Consider the following 24,357-nt stretch of genomic DNA (forward strand, 5'->3'; position numbering starts at 1 on the left):
GTGATCACTAAGGCCTTTTTTAAGAGAGTAGGCAGGAGTATTATGGGGTTTGTGTGGGCGAATAAGACCCCGAGAGTAAGGAGAGGGTTCCTGGAACGCAGTAGGGACCGAGGAGGGTTGGCGCTGCCAAACCTGGGGAGCTACTACTGGGCAGCAAATGTGGCGATGATCCGCAAGTGGGTTATGGAGGGAGAGGGGGCGGCACGGAAGAGGAAGGAGATGGCGTCCTGTAAAGGAAAGAGCCTGGGGGTGTTGGTGACGGCACCGCTGCCACTCTCGCCGACAAAGTATACCACGAGCCCGGTGGTGGCGGCAACGCTAAGGATCTGGGGCCAGTGGAGATGGCACCGGGGAAGATGGACAGGGGGTTCCAGAGCTGGCATCGGGCGGGGATTGGAAGAATGGGGGACCTGTTCATCGACGGGACGTTTGCGAGCCTAGGGGCACTGGAGGAGAAGTTTGAGTTACCCCCGGGAAATGCCTTTAGATATATGCAGGTGAGGGCATTTGTGAGGCGACAGGTGAGGGAATTCCCGTTGCTCCTGGCACAAGAAGTTCAAGATAGGGTGATCTCGGGTGTATGGGTCGGGGAGGGCAAGGTGTCGGAAATACACCAGGAGTTGAAAGAAGAGGGGGAAGCGCTGGTAGAAGAGTTAAAGGGTAAATGGGAGGAGGAGCTGGGGGAGGAGATCGAGGAAGGTCTGTGGGCTGATGCCCTAGGTAGGGTTAATTCCTCCTCCTCGTGTGCCAGGCTCAGCCTGATACAATTTAAGGTGGTCCACAGAGCGCACTTGACGGGGGCGAGGTTGAGTAGGTTCTTTGGGGTAGAGGACAGATGTAGAAGGTGCTCAGGGAGCCCGGCGAATCATGTCCATATGTTTTGGTCATGCCCGGCACTGGAGGGGTTCTGGAGAGGAGTGGCCAAGCTGGGGGCTAGCAATATTTGGAGTAGTGGACGAACCCGGAGTGCAGGAGGCGAAAGAGGCCGGCATTCTGGCCTTTGCGTCCCTCGTAGCCCGGCGAAGGATCTTGCTAATGTGGAAGGAGGCGAAGCCCCCCAGCCTGGAGGCCTGGATAAACGACATGGCTGGGTTCATAAAGTTGGAGAGGATTAAGTTCGCCTTGAGAAGGTCTGCGCAGGGGTTCTACAGGCGGTGGCAACCGTTCCTAGACTATCTCGCGGAGCGTTAGAGGAAGGTCGGTCAGCAGCAGCAGCAACCTTGGGGAGGGGGGGGGGGGGGGGGGGGGGGGGGGGGGGTGGAGGGGACGTCCTGGGAGGGGGGAGGGGAGGGGGCACATGCCTGGGAGGGTGGATGAGCAAGAGATAACATGAAGGGTTGGGGAAACTGGCACGTACGGGTGAGGGCCAGTGTACAAAGCTGTGTAAATATATCATTTTGCCATGTATATATCTTGCTCAGCGCGATTTCTCGTTTTTTTTTGTTACGGGGTGGGGGGGGGGGTTATTGTTTGTAAGGGAGAAAAATTGTGTTAAAAACTTTAATAAATATATATTTTTTAAAAAGAATTCAGGGAGTTCGGTAGTAGACTAAAAAGCAGGACCTCTTGGGTTGTAATCTCTGGATTACTCCCTGTCATGTGCTAGTGAGTACAGAAATAGGAGAATAGCGCAGGTGAATGCGTGGCTTAAGAGTTGGTGCAGGAGGGAGGGTTTTAGATTCCTGGATCACTGGGACCGTTTCTGGGGAAGGTGGGACCTGTACAAGTGGGACGGTCTACTTCTGAACTAGAGTGGGACGAACATCATTGCTGGCGGGTTTGCTAATGCTGTTGGGAGGCGTTTAAACTAATTCAGCAGGGGGAGGGGAGGCAGACTGTTCGCAGAATAGGGACACAACATAACACGGAAAATAAATCAAGTCAGAGGAAATACAGCGGTAGTAAGTTTCAAGGGAGTCAGACAAGGATGGAGGACCTCTACATTAATGCCAGGAGTATTAGAGGTAAAACGGATGAGTTAAGGCAAGGATTGACATGGGATTGTGATATGGTAGCCATCACAGAGATGTAGTTGAGGGAGGTGAAGGATTAGCAGCTCAACATCCCAGGATATAGAATCTTCAGGAGAGACAGAGGAGCGGGTAAAATAGAAGGAGGCATTGCATTAGTTAATTATTAGTTCAGGAGTCAGTTACTGCAATACGGAGAGATGATATCTTGGAGGGGGGCGTCAAATGAAGTTTTGTGGGTAGAGTTTAGGAATCAAAAAGGGGCAGCCACATTTCTGGGTGTTTATTATAGACCTGCAATTAGTCAGCTGGAAATTGAGGAGCAAATATGGGTGCAATTCACAGAGGTGTGTAAAATAATAGGGTAATTATATTAGGTGATTGCAACTTTCCCAACAATAATTGGGATAGTCATTATGTTAAGGGCTTAGATAGAGTGGAGTTCTTAAAATGTATGCAGGAGAACTTCTTAGCTCAATATATAGAGGGTCCCACAAGGGACAGTGCAGTGCTGGATCTAATTCTGGGGAATGAAGCTGGACAGGTGGTTGATGTGTTGGTGGGGGAGCATTTTGGTGATAGCGACCATAACATTGTACAATTTAAGTTTGCTATGGACAAAGAAATAGACAAGTTGCAAAAAAAAGGTTTTGGATTGGGAGAGAGCAGATTTTACTAAAATAAGGCAGGATCTGGGCAAGGTAGATTTGAAAGAGTTACTTGTGTGGAAATCTACAGAAGAGCAGAGGGGGTATTCAAAAAGGAAATGGAGAGGGTACAGGCCCAACATATTCCCTCTAGGATAATAGGAAGGAGTAACAAGCCCAGAGAACCGTGGATGACCAGAGACATTCAAGATACGATGAGAAGGAAACGAGAGGCTTTTCGCAAGTACAAGGGGAACAAATCAATGGAGGCATTAGTGGAATACAGAAAGTGCAAGATGGAGCTTAAGAAAGCAATTAGGAGAGTAAAAAGGGGATATGAGAAAGCTCTGGCTGGTTAAAGTCGGGAAAATCCCAAGATATTCTATAAGTATATCAATGGGAAGAGGATAACCAAGGAAAGAGCAGGGCCCATTAGGGACCAAGAGAAAATCTGTGTGGAGCCAGAGGACATTGGTAGGGTGTTGAACGAATATTTCACATCTATGAACCCAAGAGAATGAGGTGGTAAATATAGAACTCAGAGAGAGAGACTGTGAGGTTCTTGAACAAATTGTCATAGGGAGTGACAAGGTATTGGAGGTGTTGGCAGTCTTAAAAGTGGACAAGCCTCCAGGTCCGGAAGAATTGTGTCCCAGGATGCTGTGGGAGGCGAGGGGGGAGATTGCAGGGGCTCTGACACAGATTTTTAATTCCTCTCTGGCTGCGGGGAAGGTGTCAGAGGACTGGAGAACAGCTAATGTGGTCCCACTATTTAAGAAGGGCTGTAGCGATAAGCCAGGGAACTACAGACCAGTGAGTCTCACGTCAGTGGTAGAAAAACTATTGGAGAAAATTCTGAAGGAGAGAATCTATCTCCACTTGGAGAAGCAAGGTTTGATCAGGAATAGTCAGCATGGCTTTGCCAGAGGGGGGTCATGCCCAACAAATTTGATTGAATTTTTTGAACATGTGACCAAGTGTGTAGATGAGGGTAGTGCAGTTGATGTAGTTTACATGGATTTCAGCAAAGCCTTTGACAAGGTCCCACATGGGATACAGGGTAACTTGATAAGGTGGATTCAAAAATTGGCTTAGCTGCAGGAGACAGAGGGTGAGGAGAGACGGCTGCTTTAGTGACTGGGAGCCAGCAACCAGTGGCGTACCACAGGACCTGTGCTAGGTCCCCAATTGTTTGTCATTTATATAAATGACACAGATGACTATGTAAGGGATAGGATCAGTACGTTTGCAGATGACATAAAAATTGGCCAGGTGGTTAACAGTGAGGTTGAGTGTCTTGGGTTACAGGAAGATATAGATGGGATGGTCAAATGGGCACAAAAGTGGCAGATGGAATTTAACCCTGAAAAGTGTGAGGTGATAGACTTTGGAAGAAGTAATTTGACAAGGAAGTATTCAATGAATGGCCTGACACTGAGAAGTTCCGAGGAACAAAGGTGAGTTTGTCCATAGATCTCTGGAAGCAGAAGGGCTGGTTAATAGGGGGTAAAAAGGCATATGGGACACTTGCTTTTATCAATCGAGGCAGAGATTACAAAAGCAGGGAGGTCATGTTGGAGTTGTATAGAACTTGGTGAAGCCACAGCTGGAGTACTGTGTGCAATTCTGGTCGCCACATTATAGGAAGGATGTGATTGTAGTGGAGGGGGTGCAGAGGCGATTCACCAGGATGTTGCCTGGCGTGGAACATTTAAGTTATGAAGAGAAGTTGGATAGGCTTGGGTTGTTTTCGCTGGAGCAGAGAAGACTGAGGGGCGACCTGATCGAGGTGGACAAGATTATGAGGGGCATCGACAGGGTGGATGGAGAGCAGCTGTTCCCCTTAGCTGAAGGGGACACAAGTTCAGGTGAGGGGCAGAAGGTTTAGGGTGGATTTGAGGAAAAGCTTTTTTACCCAGAGGGTGGTGACGGTCTGGAATGCACTTCCTGGGAGGGTGGTAGAGGCGGGTTGCCTCGCATCCTTTAAAAAGTACCTGGATGAGCACTTGCCACGTCATAACATTCATGGCAATGGGCCAAGTGCTGGCAAATGGGATTAGGTAGACCATAAGACATAGAATCATGGAATCATAGAATTTACAGTGCAGAAGGAGACCATTCGGCTCATCGAGTCTCACCGGCCCTTGGAAAGAGCCCATACCTCCACCCTAACCCCACACCTTCACCCGCTCCCCGTAACCCCACCTCACCTTTTTTTTGGACACTAAGGGCAATTTAGCATAGCCAATCCACCTGACCTGCACATCTTTAGACTGTGGGAGGAAACAGGAACACCCGGAGGAAACTCACGCAGACACGGGAAGAATGTGCAGACTCCGCACAGACAGTGACCCAAGCTGGGAATCGAACCTGGGACCCTGGAGCTGTGAAGCAACTGTGCTAACCACTGTGCGGTTGTGCTGCCCCCATAGGAGCAGAATCAGGCCACTCGGCCCATCGAGTCTGCTCCGCCATTCAATCATAGCTGATATTTTTCTCATCCCCCTTCTCCCCATAACCCCTGATCTCCTTATTAATCAAGAACCTATCTATCGCTGTCTTAAAGACACTCAGTGATTTGGCCTCCGCAGTCTTCTACGGCAAAGAGTTCCACAGATTCACCACCCTCTGGCTGAAGAAATTCCTCCTCATCTCTGTTTCAATGGATAGTCCCTTCAGTCAGAGGTTGTGCCCTCTGGTATTAACTTTTCCTACTAGTGGAAACATCCTCTCGACGTCCACTCTATCCAGTCCTCGCAGTATCCTGTAAGCTTTAATAAGATCCCCCTTCATCCTTCTAAACTCCAACGAGTAGGGCAGCACGGTAGCATTGTGAATAGCACAATTGCTTCACAGCTCCAGGGTCCCAGGTTCGATTCCGGCTTGGGTCACTGTCTGTGCGGAGTCTGCATATCCTCCCCGTGTGTGCGTGGGTTTCCTGCGGGTGCTCCGGTTTCCTCCCACAGTCCAAAGATGTGCAGGTTAGGTGGATTGGCCATGATAAATTGCCCTTAGTGTCCAAAATTGCCCTTAGTGTTGGGTGGGGTTACTGTGTTGTGGGGATAGGGTGGAGGTGTTGACCTTGGGTGGGGTGCTCTTTCCAAGAGCCGGTGCAGACTCGATGGGCCGAATGGCCTCCTTCTGCACTGTAAATTCTATGAGTACAGAGCCAGAGCCCTGAACCACTCCTCATATGTCAAATGTCTTTCATGGGTTGGTGCAAACTCGATGGGCCGAAGGGCCTCTTCTGCACTGTATTATTCTGTGATTCTGTGAAAAAATACCAGATCATTCTAAAGTGCTGGATAAAATCCATATTCAGCTCACTATCTCTTCCAACACCCAAGGCACCATTACCCAATCACAGAATTACTATACCTCTTGTAACAGGCTGAGTTTCTCCAATTCCCATTGATGATCGAGAATGAGGCTGTCGCTTCGAGGCCGCCAGCCGGCCAGATTCTCTTCCCCGCGGACGTAGGCAACAGAAGTATCGAGGACCCGTCTGCGTCTTCGTTGCATGCCTGTAGAGGACACGATACCTCAGTGTCGCTTCAAGCCACAAAAACAGTTTGGAACATATTCTCTGAACAGAGGCCAGTGAATGTCCATGTAGACGAGGACCTGATGTGAACCATGGTCCCAGCAAGAAAAGGACCCCTATAGAGTGAGTATCCCTGTCACTGGTCAATTGCTTCCCACTTAATTTAACCATATTTCAGTTAGATCCCCATATTACTGATTTAAACCCATTCTACAACTTTGATGTCTGACGTTGGCTCATTTCTGTGACTGCCAATGTCTAGCTATGAAAGAAAGACTTGCATTTACACAGCACCTTACGTGACTGTAGGATATCCTAAAGCACTTTACAGTCAATTAAGTCCTTTGAAACTGCTGCCATTTGAAAATGCAGCAGTCAATTTGGACACATCATGCTTTCTTAACAGCAACATGATGGTCAGATAATGTGGTTAAACGATGTTAATCGAGGGATAAATGTTGGCCAGGACACTGAGGATAATTCCACTGCTCTTCTTCCTAACTGACCCTTCATGGGATCACATCCACATGTGAGGGCAGACAGGTCCGGATTTTCCAGCCTTTCCCACGGGCGAGATCTTCTGCTCCCACTGAACGTGACCCCCCCCCCTCCCCCCATCATGGTGGGTTCCCCGGCGGTGGGACAGGAAAAGCGCTGTACACATCGGGGTGATGGGGGGGAGCCGGTAGCCGCCTCCGACACTGGACAACCCACATATCCCGCCCGTGGTCTCGGTTTAATGTCGTCGTCCCCCACCCCCCCACACACAGTCAGTGAAGAAATCAACTCCCTGCGGTCTGATCTGGATCCTGTATCCTTGCGAACTTTACCATCTTTTAAGGATTGAAGGATGTAATGAGTCTTATTTCTAATAGAAGAAAACAGACCTTGTCAGCAAATTGTACAAGAACAAAATAGGCCAGAAATGACGATTGGTGACAATAGCAGATAAACAGATTGCACAGTCCATCACCTTCAATTTTAACAGAGCCGCAATTTCCCTGCAGTAATTTTTATTTTTAAAATATCACTAAACCCTTCCAGGGTTTGTTTGAATGGCAAAATTACATTAAGTTCCTCAGTGGGCCTGTGGGAGAAAAAAACTTGCATTCATGCAGCATTATTCATGACCTCAAGGCATCTCAAATTTTCCTTTTACAGCTAATGAAGTATTTTTGAAGTGTTATGTGTGGCGGGCAGCCCTGCCGCAACCCCCTCCTCCACAACGCCTTCCCCCCTCCCACCATGCCATCCTGCGTCCTTGAAAGTGGTCCCTGGATGTGAAGTACAATGCCTGCCTGCCTCCCACTACGGCAGGGCCTAAATATCAAGCCCCTAGGTACAGGAGTCCGCTCCCGACATGCAAATGGACCTCAGGCCAGGAGGCTATCTGGGGTTCACAGGACCACCCCATGGTGACAGCTGGCAGTGCCACCAACCAAAAATATTACAAATCAAGCACCAGAAATGAAAATCCTCAAGAAAACAAATCGCATACCTTCAGCCCTCTTACTTCTCATCAATCGTTTCTAAATTCACTATTGCTGCAAACAGGGTTTTGGTATTTGCTTCAGGATTTATCCCTTACAATAAACTTTAGCAAATGATGGTTATGGCTACATCTTGCGTTACAGCCTCGATGTACTAATGACCAATGCTGTCCATCTACACCCAGTGAAGGACTGTTCATGTTTAGTCATCCTTAGCACACATACTGCAGCACAAGGGACACTCAAACCCCAACATACTTGTGAAAAAAAATAACATGCTCCAGCGAGTTTAACCAGTGTAACCAGGAACCAGATGGTTCCTCTCTTTCACAATCAGATCCTACCTGGGCTAACAGCATCTGCCACCCGGCACAAGCTCAGCTCGTACACACCGGTCACTCGGTTACTGTTGAATTAAAACAAAATATTCTTTTAAAAAAAAGTCTTTAATGAAAGTCGGTCACTTCACAATATCAACAAGACTTACACAACAGCACAGTCAAAACAGAGACCTCTTCTACTGAGCATTTTCCCCAATTAGTGCCAACCAGTGTTGGTTCTTTTAGTCATGTGACCAGGAAGGCGGGATTCTCCTGCCACACCCGCCCAGTGACCGGAAATTCCCGCCCGAGGTCAATGGATCTTTACATGGTCCATGTCCCGCCTGTGGCGAATCTTGCGGCGGACGAGCGGAAGAATCCAACCCAACATATACTAAGATGGTGGAAGAATTACCGTATAAGTTTACCTCTAATTGAAAGGTGTGCTCTTTCCTGATCAGAAGGTGATATCCTCCCATAGTGTTCTCTCAATAAGGAGATAAGCTCCGCCCCCCCCCTCACCTCCACCCCTTTCCAATAGGAGTATTTCTAATACTAGAAAATGTAGACACAAAATATGTCTGGGGCGGGATTCTCCATAGAAATTATGCCACCTGTCCTTCCCATCAACAGCCTCAGTGCCATCTCTCTCTCTCTCTCTATCTCGCTCTCTCTCCAGAACAGTCTTGATTTGACTGTGACTGTCTGCTTTCATGTTTTTCCCTGGTAATTTATGGAAACAATTTGATTATCCTTTGGCTTAAATGTTTCCTCCTGACTTCTTTTGCTATTCTAAATTTACTCTTCGATAATCAGCGTCCCCTGCAATTTGAACCCAAAATCATGTTAAAAATTCCAATCAGGTCACATCATAATCGGATTCTTTATGATGCGAATAAGTGCAATTTCCTTAATTTTTCTTCAAAGAAACTCCTTGGGCGGGATTCTCCCAGCCCTGGGACGGGACGGAGAATCCCCGCAACCGGGCCACGCTGCCCCGACGCCGGCACGCGATTCTCCGCAGGGCCGTTGGTGCTGGCGTGGTTAGCGCGGCACCGGTCGCGGACCGCTCTACATGGCCGGCCCGCCGATTCTCCGGCCCGGATGGGCCGAGTGGCCTTGAAAAAAAACCCGAGTCCCGCCGGCGCCGTTCTAACCTGCTCTCAGCCGGCGGGAACGCGGCGTGGAAGGGTCGGCGGGGGGGGTGGGGGGGGGGGGGGGGTGGCCTGTGGGGGTCCGACCCCAGGGACCCTCTGATGTGCCCTGGCCCGCGATCGGGGCCCACCGATCGGCGGGCCGGCCTCTCTGGATGGGGGCCTCCTTTCCTACGCGCCGGCCCCTGTAGCCCTGCGCCATGTTGCGTCGGGGCCGGCGCGTTGAAGGAGGCCACTGCGCATGTGCGGATCCCGCGGCGCACAGTTCACGCCGGGACCGGCAGCTGGAACGGACCTTCGGGCTCTTTTAAGAGCCCCAACGGGGAATTTTTTCGGGACGATACCCGGTGTGGGGTGAGACAACAGGGAGTCCCCCCCCAGCGAAAAAGAAAAATATCGGCGGCGGCGGCCAGATCTCGGAGAATCCTCGAGGACAGTGGCAGAAGGAAAAAAGGAGCAAGATGGCGTCGGAGGGAGCCCAGACGACATGGGGACCGGACCAAGACGAATTTTTAAGACGGTGTGTGGAGCTGCTAAAAAAGGAGGTGCTGGCCCTACAAGCAATTGAGGGGCTTAAGGAGACACAAAAGACCCAGGAGATAGAGCTCCGTGTGGTGGAGCAGAAGGTGACTGACAACGAGGATGCGATCCTGGGCCTGGCGGTCAAAATGCAGACGCACGAGGCGCTTCATAAGAAGTGCATCGAAAGGATTGAAGTCCTAGAAAACAGATCACGGAGAAAGAACCTCCGGATCCTGGGTCTCCCTGAGGGAGTGGAAGGAGCAGACTGCGGGGCTTACGTGAGCACGATGCTACGCTCGCTAATGGGAGCTGAGGCCCCCTCGGGCCCCTTGGAAGTGGAAGGGGCCCATCGGGTCCCTGCGAGGAGACCAAAGGCGGGAGAACCACCTCGGGCGATGATCGTGCGATTTCACCGCTTCAATGACAGAGAGGCGGTTCTGAGATGGGCCAAGAAGGTACGGAGTAGTAGATGGGAGAATGCGGTGGTACGAATGTATCAGGATTGGAGTGCGGAGGTGGCGAGAAGGAAGGCAAGCTTCAATCGAGCCAAGGAGGTGCTGCACAAGAAGAAAGTGAAGTTCGGGATGTTGCAGCCGGCGCGACTGTGGGTCACGCACCAGGAGAGGCATCACTACTTCGAAACGGCGGAAGAAGCATGGACCTTCATTAAAAATGAGAAACTGGATCAGAACTGAGGGACTGATGTTGGAGGGGAAACGACAATGCTGATGTATATCGAAATGTAAATTGGGGAGGGGGGGACATTGAGAAATGTGGGCGCCAGTTGGGGGGAATAAGAGACTCAGGCGGGGGATGGGGAATGAGAGTGGGGCGGCAGAGGGAGTTGCGCCACGAGGGGCGGGACGGCTCTAGAGAACAGGAGGTTTCTTTTTCTTGTTCCCGCGTCAGAAAGATGATGGCGGGAAGATAGGCGCAAGGTGGATGGGAGTTCCTCACACGGGGGGGGGGGGGGTCAAGGAGAGAGCGGGAGAAGCCTGGGTCAGTTGAAGTCAGCTGACTTTCGGAAGCAATATGGGGGGAGTAACCATGCTAGATGGGGGTCTAGCGAGGGGAGGGGGGGGATAACTGGGTTGCTGCTGCGGAGATCGAGAAGGAACTGGTAAAAGAAAAGGTGGTCGGGGCAGGAATGCGCCGCCTGGGGGACCAGAGAGGGTGATGGCTAGTCGACAGGGTAGGGGGGCGGGCAGCCCCCCAGTCCGGCTGATCACGTGGAACGTGAGAGGCCTAAATGGGCCGATTAAGAGGGCCCGAGTGTTCGCGCACTTAAAAGGACTGAAGGCAGACGTGGCCATGCTGCAGGAGACGCACCTGAAGGTGACGGACCAAGTTAGGTTAAGGAAAGGATGGGTGGGACAGGTGTTCCACTCGGGGCTGGATGCAAAGAATAGGAGGGTGGCCATATTGGTGGGGAAACGGGTGTCATTCGAGGCTAGGAACATTGTAGCGGACAGCGGGGGCAGTATTGTGATGGTGAGCGACAGACTGCAGGGAATGGAGGTCGTGTTGGTTAATGTATATGCCCCGAATTGGGATGATGCGGGATTTATGAAGCGGATGCTGGGACGTATCCCGGACCTGGAGGTAGGAAACCTGATAATGGGGGGGGGGGGACTTCAACACCGTGCTGGACCCAGGGTTAGATAGATCTAGATCTAGGACCGGAAGAAGGCCGGCAGCGGCCAAGGTGCTTAGGGGGTTTATGGACCAAATGGGGGGAGTGGATCCGTGGCGATTTGTTAGGCCGATGGCAAAAGAGTTCTCCCTTTTCTCCCATGTCCATAAGGTGTACTCCCGGATAAATTTCTTTGTTTTGGGAAGGTCACTGATTTCGAGGGTGGAAGGAACTGAGTACTCAGCCATAGCTGTTTCAGATCATGCCCCACACTGGGTGGACCTGGAACTAGGAGAGGAGAGGGAGCAGCGTCCACTCTGGCGACTAGATGTGGGATTATTGGCAGATGAGGGAGTCTGCGGAAGGGTGCGGGGATGTATCGAAAGATACCTGGAGGCCAATGACGACAGGGAGGTCTGAGTAGGAGTAGTATGGGAAGCACTAAAGGCGGTGGTCAGAGGAAAGCTGATCTCCATCAGGGCCCACAAGGGGAAAACAGAGGCCAAAGAAAGGGAAAGACTACTGGGGGAGATTTTGAGGGTAGATAAAAAATATGCGGAGGCCCCGGATGAAGGACTATACAGGGAGAGGCGACGACTCCAGACGGAGTTCGACCTGCTGACCACAGGGAGGGCAGAGGCAGAGTGGAGGAAGGCACAGGGGATGAGATATGAATATGGGGAAAAGGCGAGTCGCCTGTTGGCCCACCAGCTGCAAAAAGAGGACAGCGGCGAAGGAGATAGGTGGAGTTAGGGATGAAACGGGAGCCACGGTGCGGAGAGCAGGGAAGATAAACGAGGTGTTTAAGACCTTTTACGAGAGACTATATAGGTCCCAACCCCCGGAGGGAAAAGAGGGGATGCAGCAGTTTCTGGACCAACTAAGGTTCCCGAAGGTGGAGGAGCAGGAGGTGGCAGGCCTGGGGGCGCCAATTGGGGTGGACGAGGTGACCAAAGGGCTGGGGAACATGCAGGCAGGGAAGGCCCCGGGACCAGATGGGTTCCCGGTGGAATTCTATAGAAAATATGTGGACCTTTTGGCCCCGCTGCTGGTAAGAACCTTTAACGAGGCCAGAGAAGGGGGGACCCTACCCCCGACAATGTCAGAGGCGACGATATCACTAATCTTGAAGCGAGATAAAAATCCGCTGCAGTGCGGGGCCTATAGGCCTATCTCATTGCTAAATGTGGACGCCAAGTTGCTGGCAAAGGTGCTGGCACCGAGGATGGAGGATTGTGTCCCGGGGGTGGCGCACGAAGACCAGACAGGGTTTGTAAAGGGGAGACAATTGAATGTCAACGTGCGACGGCTATTAGGGGTGATAATGATGCCCCCAGCAGAGGGGGAGGCAGAGATAGTGGCGGCAATGGATGCAGAGAAGGCATTTGATAGGGTGGAGTGGGAGTATCTATGGGAGGTGCTGAGGAGGTTCGAGTTTGGGGAGGGGTTTGTCAGCTGGGTTAAACTCCTCTCTGGGGCCCCAACGGCAAGTGTGGTCACAAATCGGCAAAGGTCGGTGTATTTTCGACTACACAGGGGAACAAGGCAGGGATGCCCGCTGTCCCCATTACTGTTTGCGCTGGCAATTGAACCACTGGCCATAGCGCTGAGAGACTCCAGAAAATGGAGAGGGGTGGTTAGAGGGGGAGAGGAATACCGAGTGTCACTCTATGCGGCTGACCTACTGCTGTATGTGACGGATCCAGTGGGGGGGATGACAGAGGTCATGCAGATATTGAGGGAGTTTGGAGATTTCTCGGGATATATGCTTAACATGGGAAAGAGTGAGCTTTTTGTGATACACCCTGGGGACCAGAGTAGAGGGATAGATGGCCTACCGCTAAGGAGAATGGAAAGAAACTTCCGATACCTGGGGATTCAGGTAGCCAGGAGCTGGGGAACCTTACACAGACTCAATCTGACACGGCTGGTGGAACAAATGGAAGAGGATTTCAAAAGGTGGGACATGCAGCCGCTGTCACTGGCGGGCAGAGTGCAGGCAATTAAGATGATGGTCCTCCCGAGGTTCCTATTTGTGTTCCAATGTCTCCCTATACTGATCACTAAGGCCTTCTTTAAAAAAATAGATAGGAGCATCATGAGCTTCGTGTGGGCAGGGAAGGCCCCGAGGGTAAGGAGGGGGTTCCTACAACGTAGCAGAGACAGAGGGGGACTGGTGTTGCCGAATTTGGGCGACTACTATTGGGCCGCCAACGTGGCGATGATTCGTAAATGGATGATAGAGGGAGCGGCGTGGAAAAGGTTGGAGATGAAGTCCTGCAAAGGGACGAGCTTGAAGGCGCTGGTGACGGCGCCATTACTGCTCTCCCCGAAAAAGTTTACCACAAACCCCAGTGGTGGCGGCAACATTAAGTATCTGGGGGCAATGGAGGCGACAGAGGGGTGTGCTGGGAGCCTCGGTGTGGTCCCCGATCAGGAACAACCATAGGTTTGCCCCAGGGAGGCTGGACGGAGGATTCCAGAGCTGGTACCGGGCAGGAATCAGGAGAGTGGGAGACTTATTTATAGATGGGACGTTTGCGAGTTTGGGAGCGCTTGAGGAAAAGTATGAGCTGCCCCTGGGAAATACCTTTAGGTATATGCAGGTGAGAGCATTCACGAGACAACTGGTGAGGGAATTTCCGCTGCTCCCGACACAAGGGATCCAGGACAGGGTGCTTTCGGGGGTGTGGGTCGGGGAGGGCAAAGTGTCAGAGATATACCGGGAGATGAGAGAAGAGGGGGAGGAGCTGGTGGGCGAACTGAAGGGAAAATGGGAAGAAGAGCTCGGGGAGGAGATTGAGGAGGGTTTGTGGGCTGATGCCCTAAGCAGGGTAAATTCCTATTCCTCGTGTGCCAGGCTTAGCCTGATCCAATTTAAGGTGCTGCATAGAGCACACATAACGGGAGCAAGATTGAGCAGGTTCTTCGGAGTGGAGGACAAGTGTGGGAGGTGCGGGGGAAGCCCGGCGAACCACACACATATGTTTTGGTCGTGTCCGGCACTGGAGGGGTATTGGAGGGGAGTGACGGGAGTGATCTCGAAGGTGGTGAAGGTCCGGGTCAAGCCAGGCTGGGGGTTAGCTATATTTGGAGTAGCGGATGAGCCGGGAGTGCAGGAGGCGAATGAGGCCGATGTTGTGGCCTTTGCGTCCCTAGTAGCCCGGCGTAGGATTTTACTCATGTGGAAGGAAGCGAAACCCCCCGGCCTGGAGACCTGGATAAACGATATGGCGGGGTTCATAAAACTGGAGAGGATGAAGTTTGCGCTGAGGATGGGCTCAAGGGTTCACCAGGCGGTGGCAACCTACCTAGCGGAACGTTAGGGGGAAGATAGATAGCCAGCAGCAGCAGCCCTGGGGGGGGGGGGGTAAATTGTTTGTGTTCTAGATGGGGAAAGGGGGTGGGGGAGCATTACTTCATGTTATTTGGTTAGTTTACTATATTATTTAAACAATGTTATATAGCAGGTATCATGCTACCATTTTTGTTGATTTGTAAGGGAAAAAATTGTGTTTGAAAACTTTAATAAAATATATTTTAAAAAAAGAAAATGATCACAAAATGTAAACTAGACAGCAAGAGCCCAGATGAAGATAGGCTCCCATTTTGTTTCCCCATTCACCGCTTTGTTCCATGAGATAGCTACGTTATTGCTGAGGTTAACGAGTTTTCTGAAGGAGAAAAGCCAACATTAGAATCCGTTGATGATAGGTAGACTATCATCTGTATATATTAGTAGATCATCATCATCTGTATGTGTATTATAAGTTATATGTAGCAATATCTGAAGCAAATATCTAGCATCCGACCAGCAGGTGGTGTGAGTATGCAGGCAACTTGACCCGGATGCACAAGGGGCGGGATTCTCCCCTACCCGTCGGGGGGGGGAGGGGGGGCCGTATCGGCGCCGAGGAGTGGCGTGAACCACTCCGGCGTCGGGCCGCCCGAAAGGCGCGGAATCTTCCGCACCTTCAGGGGCTTGGCCAGCGCCGCGCCTACTGCACTGAAGTACCTCCTCCAGCCGGCGCGAGTTGGCGCATGCGCGGGAGCGCCAGTGTGTGCTGGCGTCATCCCAGCGCATGTACCGGGGTTTCTTCTCCGCGGCGGCCATGGCAGAGTTTGACAGCAGCCGGCGTGGAGAGAAAGAGTGCCCCCAGGGCACAGGCCCGCCCGCGGATCGGTGGGCCCCGGTCGGGGGCCAGGCCACCGTAGAGCCAGGTCCGGCCGGTACGGACCTGGTTTGATTTACGCCAGCGGGACCGGCCGAAAACGGGCGGCCGCTCGGCCCATTGAGGGCCGGAGAATCGCCGGAGGGGGGGGGGCGCTGCCAGCGGCCACCGACCGGCGCGGCGCGGCACGATTCCCGCCCCCGGCAAAACCCCGGCGGCGGAGAATTCGGCAGCCGGCATCAGGGCGGGATTCACGCCGCCCCCCCAGGGATTCTACGACCTGGCGGGGGCTCGGAGAATCCCACCTCTGATGTTCCAGTACAAGGTGGCGGGATTCTCCAACCCCCCGCCAGGCCGGCGAATCGCCGGGGGGTGGCGTGAATCCTGCCCCAGTGCCAGCTGCCTAATTCGCCGGCGCCGCTTTTGTAGCAGGGGCGGGAATCGCGTCGCACCGGTCGGGGGCCGTTGGCAGTGGCCCCCCCCACCCCCCGGCGATTCTCTGCTCCGCGATGGGCCAAGCGACTGCCCGTTTTCGGCCTGTCCCGCTGGCGTAAATTACACAAGGTTATTACCGGCGGGACCTGGCTCTGCAGGCGGCCTGCGGAGGAGTCCTCAGGGGGAGCGCGGGGGGATCTGGCCCCGGGAGGCGGGTCCACGGCGGCCTGTGCCGTGGGGGCACTCTTTCCCTCCGCGCCGGCCTCTGTAGGGCCATGGCCGGCGTGGAGAAGAAACTCCCTGAGCATGCGCTGGGATCACGCTGGATCCTCCTGACGCTCCTGCGCATGCGCCAACACGCGCCGGTCGGTGGAGGCCCTTCGGCGCCAGTTGGCGCGGCGCCAACCCTGCCGGTGCCGGCCTAGCCCCCGAAGGTGTGGAGGGTTCTGCATCTTCCGGGCGGCCCGACGCCGGAATGATTCACGCCACTCCTCGGCGCCGGTACAGCCCGCACACCGGATACCGGAGAATCCCGCCCAAGGTGTTAGTAAGGAGTTGATCGTAGTCACATATTATAGTAACTCTGTAGTATCTTAGTGTAAGTGTTAGACCATTATTCCCAACTGTATTAATCTTAGACATTATAGTAACACTTTAGAGTAGTAGCACAGTGGGTAGCACTGTTGCTTCACAGCTCCAGGGTCCCAGGTTTGATTCCTGGCTTGGGTCACTATCTGTGCGGAGTCTGCACGTTCTCCCTGTGTCTGTGAGGGATTCCTCCGGGTGCTCCGGCTTCCTCCCACAAGTCCCGAAAGACGTGCTTGTTAGGTAATTTAGGTAATTCTGAATTCTTCCTCTGTGTACCCGAACAGGCCCGGAATGTGGCATCTAGGGGCTTTTCACAGGAACTTCATTGCAGTGTTAATGTAAGCCTACTTGTGACACAAATGATTTTTATTTTGTAATAAATAGTTTTGTTGTAAAACAAAGTCTCATGTTCTTTGTAAATGCTACCACATCGAGAGTCAACATCAACATAATCAAAGAACATTACATTGCCCAGCTGAACCTTCCCAGATCATACTCTACCTCACCCCGTCTATTGGAGTTTTGAAGAATGAGAGATAATCTGATTCAAATAAGATTCTGAAGGGACTTAACAGGGTAGATACTGAGAGAATGTATCCCCTTGTAGGAGAATATAAAACTAGGGGGCACAATTTCAAAATAAAGGGGACGGGATTCTCCGGTCCGCCAGCCGCGTTTCCCAGAGTGACGCGCCCCCGCCAGCAGGGGGATTCTCCATTCCCACAGCCGGCCAATCGGGTTTCCCATTGTGGCCACCTCACACTGTGGGAAACCCACGGGCGTGGGTATGCTGCCAGCGGACCACGTCTTCCATTTAAGATGGATTTGAAGAGAAATTTTCATCTTTGGAATTCTCTTCTTCAGACAGCAGTCAAGATTAGTGAATATATTCAGGGTTGACTCAGACAGAATTTTGATCGATGAAGGAGATCACAGAGAGAGAGAGCCCATAAAGCAGTGGGAATTCAGAGAGACACAGCCCATAAAGCAGTGGGAATTCAGAGAGAGCCCATAAAGCAGTGGGAACTCAGAGAGAGACAGCCCATAAAGCAGTGGGAATTCAGAGAGAGAGAGCCCATGAAGCAGCGAATATTCAGAGATTAGGAGAGCGCGAGTCCAGAAAGCTGATGTTCAAAGAGAGCGAGAGAGTCCATAAAGCAGTGGACGTTTGAAGAGAGGGAGCCCATAAAGCATCAGGAGTTTGGAGAGAGGGCGAGCCCATAAAGCAGTGGCCGTTCAGAGAAAGAGTGAGCACATAAAGCTGTGGGAGTTCAGAGAGAGAACCCATTAGGCAGTGGGAGCTCGGAGAGAGAGTATCCAGAAAGCGGGGGACAATCAGAGAGAGAACCCATAAAGCAATGGGAGCTCGGAGAAAGAGAGCCCATAAAGCAGTGGAGAGACAGCTGGGAGTTTATGGATAAAAGCTAAACGTGACCCCCTGGAAGTTGATTGGTTGGTAAGTATAGGTCTTTCCGGACTCGGCACAAAGGCGCCGATTGGTGAGTGACAGAAGAGTTATTATATTATGCCATACTGTTTGTAGCACCATCGATCGCACACGAGGCGAGACGTAGAGAACTTCAATCGAGGCTTTATTGAGCAGACTTGTTCCCCAGCAGCTCAGTCACAGAATGCAGCTGCGGGAGTAAACCGGGTTCTTATACTCCGCCTATCTGGGTGGAGCCCAGTAGGCGGCAGATCCAATCGGGACCCAGCATCTGTCCTCCAATAGCTCCTCGGCATTCATGGTGTACTGTATTACCCCTAATACATACCACCACACTGTTGTAAACACTTGATATACTTTGCATCTGTTGTTACAAAGAAAGAATATGTTACCCAGGCCGAGGTAAGAAAGGAGGTAAATGGCGCACAAGAAGAATTTACAATTGAGAAAGAGGAAGTGTTAGAAGGGCGATCTTTACTTAAAATTGATAAGGTACCAGGAGCAGAGGAGATGCATCCACTATTGTTCCGGAAGTTTCCCGAAACATGGGCGGGATTCTCCGATATCGGCGCGATGTCCGCCGACCGGCGCCAAAAACGGCGCGAATCAGTCCTGCATCGCGCCGCCCCAAAGGTGCGGAAGTCTCTGCATCTTGAGCGGCCGAGCCCTTACCTTGAGGGGCTAGGCCCGAGCCGGACTGATTTCCGCCCCGCCAGCTGGCGGGAAAGGCCTTTGGTGCCCCGCCAGCTGGCGCGAAACTGACTTTGCCGGGCGGCGCATGCGCTGGAGCGTCAGCGGCCGCTCACGGCATCCCAGCGCATGCGCAGTGGAGGGGGTCTCTTCCGCCTCCGCCATGGTGGAGACCATGGTGAAAGCGGAAGGAAAAGAGTGCCCCCACGGCACAGGCCCGCCCGCGGATCGGTGGGCCCTAATCGCGGGCCAGGCCACCATGGGGGCACCCCCCGGGGCCAGATCGCCCCGCGCCCCCCCAGGACCCCGGAGCCCGCCCGCGCCGCCGTGTCCCGCCGTCTCAAAGGTGGTTCAATCCACGCCGGCTGGCGTGGGTTGACAGTGGCGTGACCTCGGCCCATCGGGGACCGGAGAATCGCCGGGGGGGGGGGGGTCCCCGCCAACCGGCGCGGCGCGACCCGGCGGGGGGGGTCGGAGAATCCCGCGCCTGAAGTCAAACTGACTGGTCTATAGTTTCCAAATTCATCCTTGCGCCACTTTTTGAACAAAGCTGTAACATCCGCAATTCTCCAATCCTCTGGCACCATCCTGTTCTTTTTTTAAAAAATATATTTTATTGAAGTTTTTCAAACAAAGATTTTCCGTTTTTACAAGTTAATAAAGGAATATACATTAAACGTTATTTAAATAATATATTAAACTAACAACAGGTGGAAAAAGAAATAAACAAAAAGCAAATATCAACAACTAACTAAGAAAAACAAGAACACGGAATAATCCTCGCTGGTGGTAACTTATATTTTTCTTCCAATTCTCCCAAACTCGCAAACGTCCCGTCCACAAACAGGTCCTTCAGCTTCCTAATTCCTGCTCGCTGCCAACATTGAAATCCCCCATCTATCCTCCCCGGGACGAACCTGTGGTTATTCCTTATCGGGGACCACACCGAGGCACTCGTCACTCCCCTATGTCGTCTCCACTGCCTCCAGATCTTCAAGGACGCCACCACCACTGGGTTTGTGGTGTACCTTTTCGAGGAGAATGGTAGCGGCGCCGTCGCCAGCGCTTTTAGGCTCGTTCCCTTACAGGACGCCATCTCCAACCTTTTCCACGCCGCACCTTCTTCTTCCCTCATCCACTTACAGATCATCGACACATTGGCGGCCCAATAGTAGTCACTCAGACTCGGCAGTGCCAATCCCCCTCTGTCCCTACTGCGCTGCAGGAACCCCCTCTTTACCCTCGGGGTCTTTCCCGCCCACACAAAGCTCATAATGCTCCTGTCTATTTTTTTGAAGAAGGCCTTTGTAATCAGGATGGGGAGGCACTGAAACACGAAAAGAAACCTCGGGAGGACCACCATTTTAACCGCCTGTACTCTGCCCGCCAATGACAGGGGCACCATATCCCACCTCTTAAAGTCCTCCTCCATCTGCTCTACCAATCGCGTCAGGTTAAGTTTATGTAGGGTTCCCCAGTTCCTGGCCACCTGTATCCCCAGGTATCGAAAATTCCTTGCTACTCTCCTCAGTGGCAGAGCATCTATCCCCCTGCCCTGTTCCCCGGGGTGCATCACAAAAAGTTCGCTCTTTCCCATATATAATTTATATCCCGAGAACTCTCCAAACTCCCTGAGTATCTGCATTACCTCTGGCATCCCCTCTACCGGGTCCGCCACATATAGCAGCAAATCGTCTGCATATAGTGATACTCGATGTTCCTCTCCCCCTCTAAGCACCCCCCTCCACTTCTTAGAGTCCCTCAGCGCTATGGCCAATGGTTCAATTGCCAACGCGAACAGTAACGGGGGCAGGGGGCACCCTTGTCTTGTACCCCTGTGTAGTCGAAAGTATCCCGATCTTTGCCTGTTTGTAACGACGCTTGCCACCGGGGCCACGTACAAGAGTCTAACCCATCTAATGAACCCCTCCCCGAACCCAAATCTCATCAGCACCTCCCACAAATAGTCCCACTCCACTGCACCATCCTGTTCTAAGGACGACTGGAAGATTATCACTAGTTCCTCTTGCAATTTCCATTCTCACTTTCCTCAGTACCCTTGGATGCGTCTACTCCGATCCTGGTATCTTATCAATTTTAAGTAAAGGTCACCTTTCTAACACCTCTTTCTCAATTGTAAATTACTCTTGTGGAGTTAAGGCCACAATCAGACAAGTCGTGATCTTATTGAATGGCGAAGAAGACTCGAGGGGCTGAATGGTCCTTTCCCTGCTCCTGTTTCTTTTTTTCCCCCAATTAAGGGGCAATTTAGTGTGGCCAATCCACCTACCCTGCACATCTTTGGGTTGTGGGGGTGAGACCCACGCAGACACGGGGAGAGTGTGCAAACTCCACATGCACAGTCACCCGGGGGCGGGATCGGAGCCAGGTCCTCGGTGCTGGAGACAGCTGTGCTAACCACTGCGACACCGTGCTGCCCATTCCTGCTCCTGTTTCATATGACTTCATTCCTTCCCTGCTTCCCTTTCACTTTTCAAGTTGAGTTGAGAGGCCAGCTCTTTCCCTGATATGTGGTTGATGAATCATGATATACACTTCATCAGAAGAGAGCGAGCGACCCTGAGAGTGGCTGGGGACTATCAGTAGCAGACAACGTCCTACCTCTCCGAAGCTTTGAGGGTTCCACTGCCAAAGAGGTTGCGGATGGAGCGGGAGGCTGGCAGCCTGGCATCTCGTGTGTAAAATACCATGCAGAAGTCTTTGGTAACCACTGCAGGCTGTGTGCAGTTCTCCATCTGCAAGAAAAAAACCAAGAAATTTACAAAGAGTTCAACTACGTTACTTAACAATGATTTTTGTTTCTTGCTCAGCCTTTTCCTCCCAGTTCATTCTTCCAATAATGTTGGTAAATGTGAGAGTTGTATGTTATCAGAAACACTGCTTTGTTCAAAAGGAAATTATTTATCGGTGGCCCAGAAGTGACATCAATTCCTCATCTGCAGTCACAGTGGAAAGATACTTTACATTGGGCGAGATTCTCCGACCCCCCGCCGGGTCGGAGAATCGCCTGGGGCTGGCGTGAATCCCGCCCCTGCCGGTTGCCGAAGTCTCTGGCACCGGATATTCGGCGGGGGCGGGAATCGCGCCGCGCCGGTTGGCGGGCCCCCCCGCGCGATTCTCCGGCCCGGATGGGCCAAAGTCCCGCCGCTAAAATGCCTGTCCCGCCGGCGTAAATGAAACCACCTACCTTACCGGCGGGACAAGGCGGCGCGGGCGGGCTCCGGGGTCCTGGGGGGGGCGCGGGGCGATCTGGCCCCGGGGGGCGAAAGAGACTCCCTCCACTGCGCATGCGCGGGAATGCCGTCAGCAGCCGCTAACGCTCCCGCGCATGCGCCGTCCGGAGATGTCATTTCCGCGCCAGCTGGCGGGGCACCAAAGGCCTTTTCCGCCAGCTGGCGGGGCAGAAATTCGTCCGGCGCCGACCTAGCCCCTCAATGTTGGGGCTCGGCCCCCAAAGATGCGGAGCATTCCGCCCCTTTGGGGCGGCGCGATGCCCGTCTGATTTGCGCCGTTTTGGGCGCCTGTCATCGGACATCGCGCCCATTCCGGAGAATTTCGCCCATTGAATAGCCTCACTCATGGGAAAGTCCCAGGATGGATTGCGAGGGAACATAAAAACTCGCACACTGGTGTAGCAGAGATGCTCATGAGGCATGTCGCTGAAAGAGGGAATTCCACTCTGCACAACTAGCCTGTGCTGTGTCTATCCTGGGGATGTTTGTTCGACCAGTGGAAAGGGAGCTTTACTCAATATCTAGCCTGTGCTGTAACTGCCCTGGAGATGTTTGTTGGGACATTATAGAAGGGTCATTACTTGGTATATAGCCGATGCTATACCTGGGAACGTTTGTTAGGATAGTATAGAAGCAACTTTACACTGGTCCTAGTGCCTGTGTGGGTTTCCTCCGGGTGCTCCGGTTTCCTCCCAGTCTAAAGATGTGCAGGTTAGGTGGATTGGCCATGCTAAATTGCCCTTCAGTGTCCAGGGATGTGCAGGTTAGGTGGGGTTATAGAGATAGGTCAGGGGAGTGGGCCTAGGATGGGTGCTCTTTCTGAGGGTCAGTGCAGACCCAATGGGCTGAATGGCCTCCTTCTGCTCTATAGGAATTCTATGTATCTAACCCATGCTGTGTTTGATGAGACAGTGTAAAGAGGCCTTTATTTCATATTTAACCTATGTGGTATCTGTCGTGGGATTGTTTCATGGGATAGGGGAAGTCTTACGGTGTATCTAACCCATACAGTACCTACCCTCAGAATGTTTCATGTGACAGTGTAGAGGGAGTTTTACTTTGTATCTATCCTTTGTTGTACATGCACTTGGAACCTTCCATGGGATAGTGCAGAGGGAGCTTTAGTCTCTGTCTATCCCCGTGTCATACCTGCATTTGGAATGTTTGATGCCGATACTGGATGCCTGCAACACAAACTGTGTCATTTCTGGATTAACATTGCTCATATTGGTGAGCACAAAGTTCACAGTAAACAAGGAGGGGTGATCAGACCCTCGGTTTAGTTGAAGTAGGGCCCTACCTCCAGATACGCCGACAATGTCATGTAGATCTTCTCTCCATATGGGGTCACTCTGTTCAGCAGAAGGGAGTTGTGCATGGAGCTATCCCAGCCTGCTTCAAATCGGTAAAAGGTTCTGCAAAAAGGGCACTATCCAATCAGCTCACATTATTTCTCAAACACAGCTCTGACATTTTGTTTTTGCTTTCTTCTGCAAATAACAGGAGCTCCCAGAGAGACAACAGACTCAAACACAGCCTGAGAACCTACATTAAATACTTTAGGACCATGTGTCTCTTATTACCTCCATCAGAAATAGGGTATGGCCCAAGGAAGAACTTTTGGTGAAGATGTATTTTTGGGTCCTGGAATGTTTTAAAGGATCTGTTAACATTAGCAGACAGGACAAATAGTTTTTTTCTTTTAGCGTGTTGTGGGTTGTTTGATTTAGAGGGCGGGATTTACGCCGGCGCACCAGTTTCCCAGTGCGAGGGGTGTGGTCACCAGGAAATCCCATTGACAACGGCAGGCCCGGTAGATCGCTCTGGCAGGCCACCTCGGCCACCAAAAACACACACAGCGGGGTGGTCAGTAGATCACACCCAGAATTATGTTGACTGTTTGTCACAGTTGTCAAAATGTCAGCAGAGTTTTCAGAGCAGGTTGATGGATGTGGATGGCCTGAAGCCTGCTCAGTGGGATGGATGCTCTTGACAAATAGATCTTTATTCAGCTTTCTAGTTACAGAGCATCAGCCAGACAGGGGAAAGCTTCAAGGAACAACTGTGTAATTGTACGAAAGAAACAACTTATTCAATTGTTTTCTTGTTACCTCCACCATAGAAGGTGGGAGAAGGTTATATTTTCATGCTTGTTTGGAGGAGCCCGTAATATTGAGAAATAGGACAAAATTATTTTTGATTAATTTTGTTTATTATTATGAGTGAAGTCCTTAGTGATCCAGATCACTGCCATCACACAACATTTGTAACATATCCGGAATAGTGAAGAACACCTGATTGTAATTCTACTGATGTTTCATGGGGCAAATGATCAGCTAGAAGTGCCTAAATGTTATAATATAGTTTAACGTTGAGTTAATAGAGCACGGCAGAGGTTTGTGCTCTGCTGAGTGTCCTCTTCAGTTGTCTTTCGTAGATCAGTTCCATCACAGTGGTGAATCCTTGCACCTTACCGTGTTCAACCAGGGAA

At 51.8% G+C, this 24,357-nt stretch overlaps 1 protein-coding gene across 32 annotated transcripts in view; it reads right to left on the minus strand.

The window, feature by feature from the left end:
• The window catches only part of kif1aa (kinesin family member 1Aa), a 511,250-nt gene that overhangs the window by 47,117 nt on the left and 439,776 nt on the right, over nt 1–24,357 (minus strand). For all 32 annotated transcript variants that reach the window (XM_072474808.1, XM_072474806.1, XM_072474807.1 and 29 more), the window contains 4 exons: nt 23,167–23,281; nt 21,235–21,368; nt 7,996–8,057; nt 5,996–6,141 (listed from right to left, as the gene is read on the minus strand). In XM_072474808.1, the coding sequence (XP_072330909.1) occupies nt 5,996–6,141; nt 7,996–8,057; nt 21,235–21,368; nt 23,167–23,281 (457 nt within the window). The remainder of the gene's footprint in view (nt 1–5,995; nt 6,142–7,995; nt 8,058–21,234; nt 21,369–23,166; nt 23,282–24,357) is intronic.

The sequence above is a fragment of the Scyliorhinus torazame genome, chromosome 14 (assembly GCF_047496885.1).
Source record: "Scyliorhinus torazame isolate Kashiwa2021f chromosome 14, sScyTor2.1, whole genome shotgun sequence".
Classification (NCBI taxonomy): Eukaryota; Metazoa; Chordata; class Chondrichthyes; order Carcharhiniformes; family Scyliorhinidae; genus Scyliorhinus; species Scyliorhinus torazame.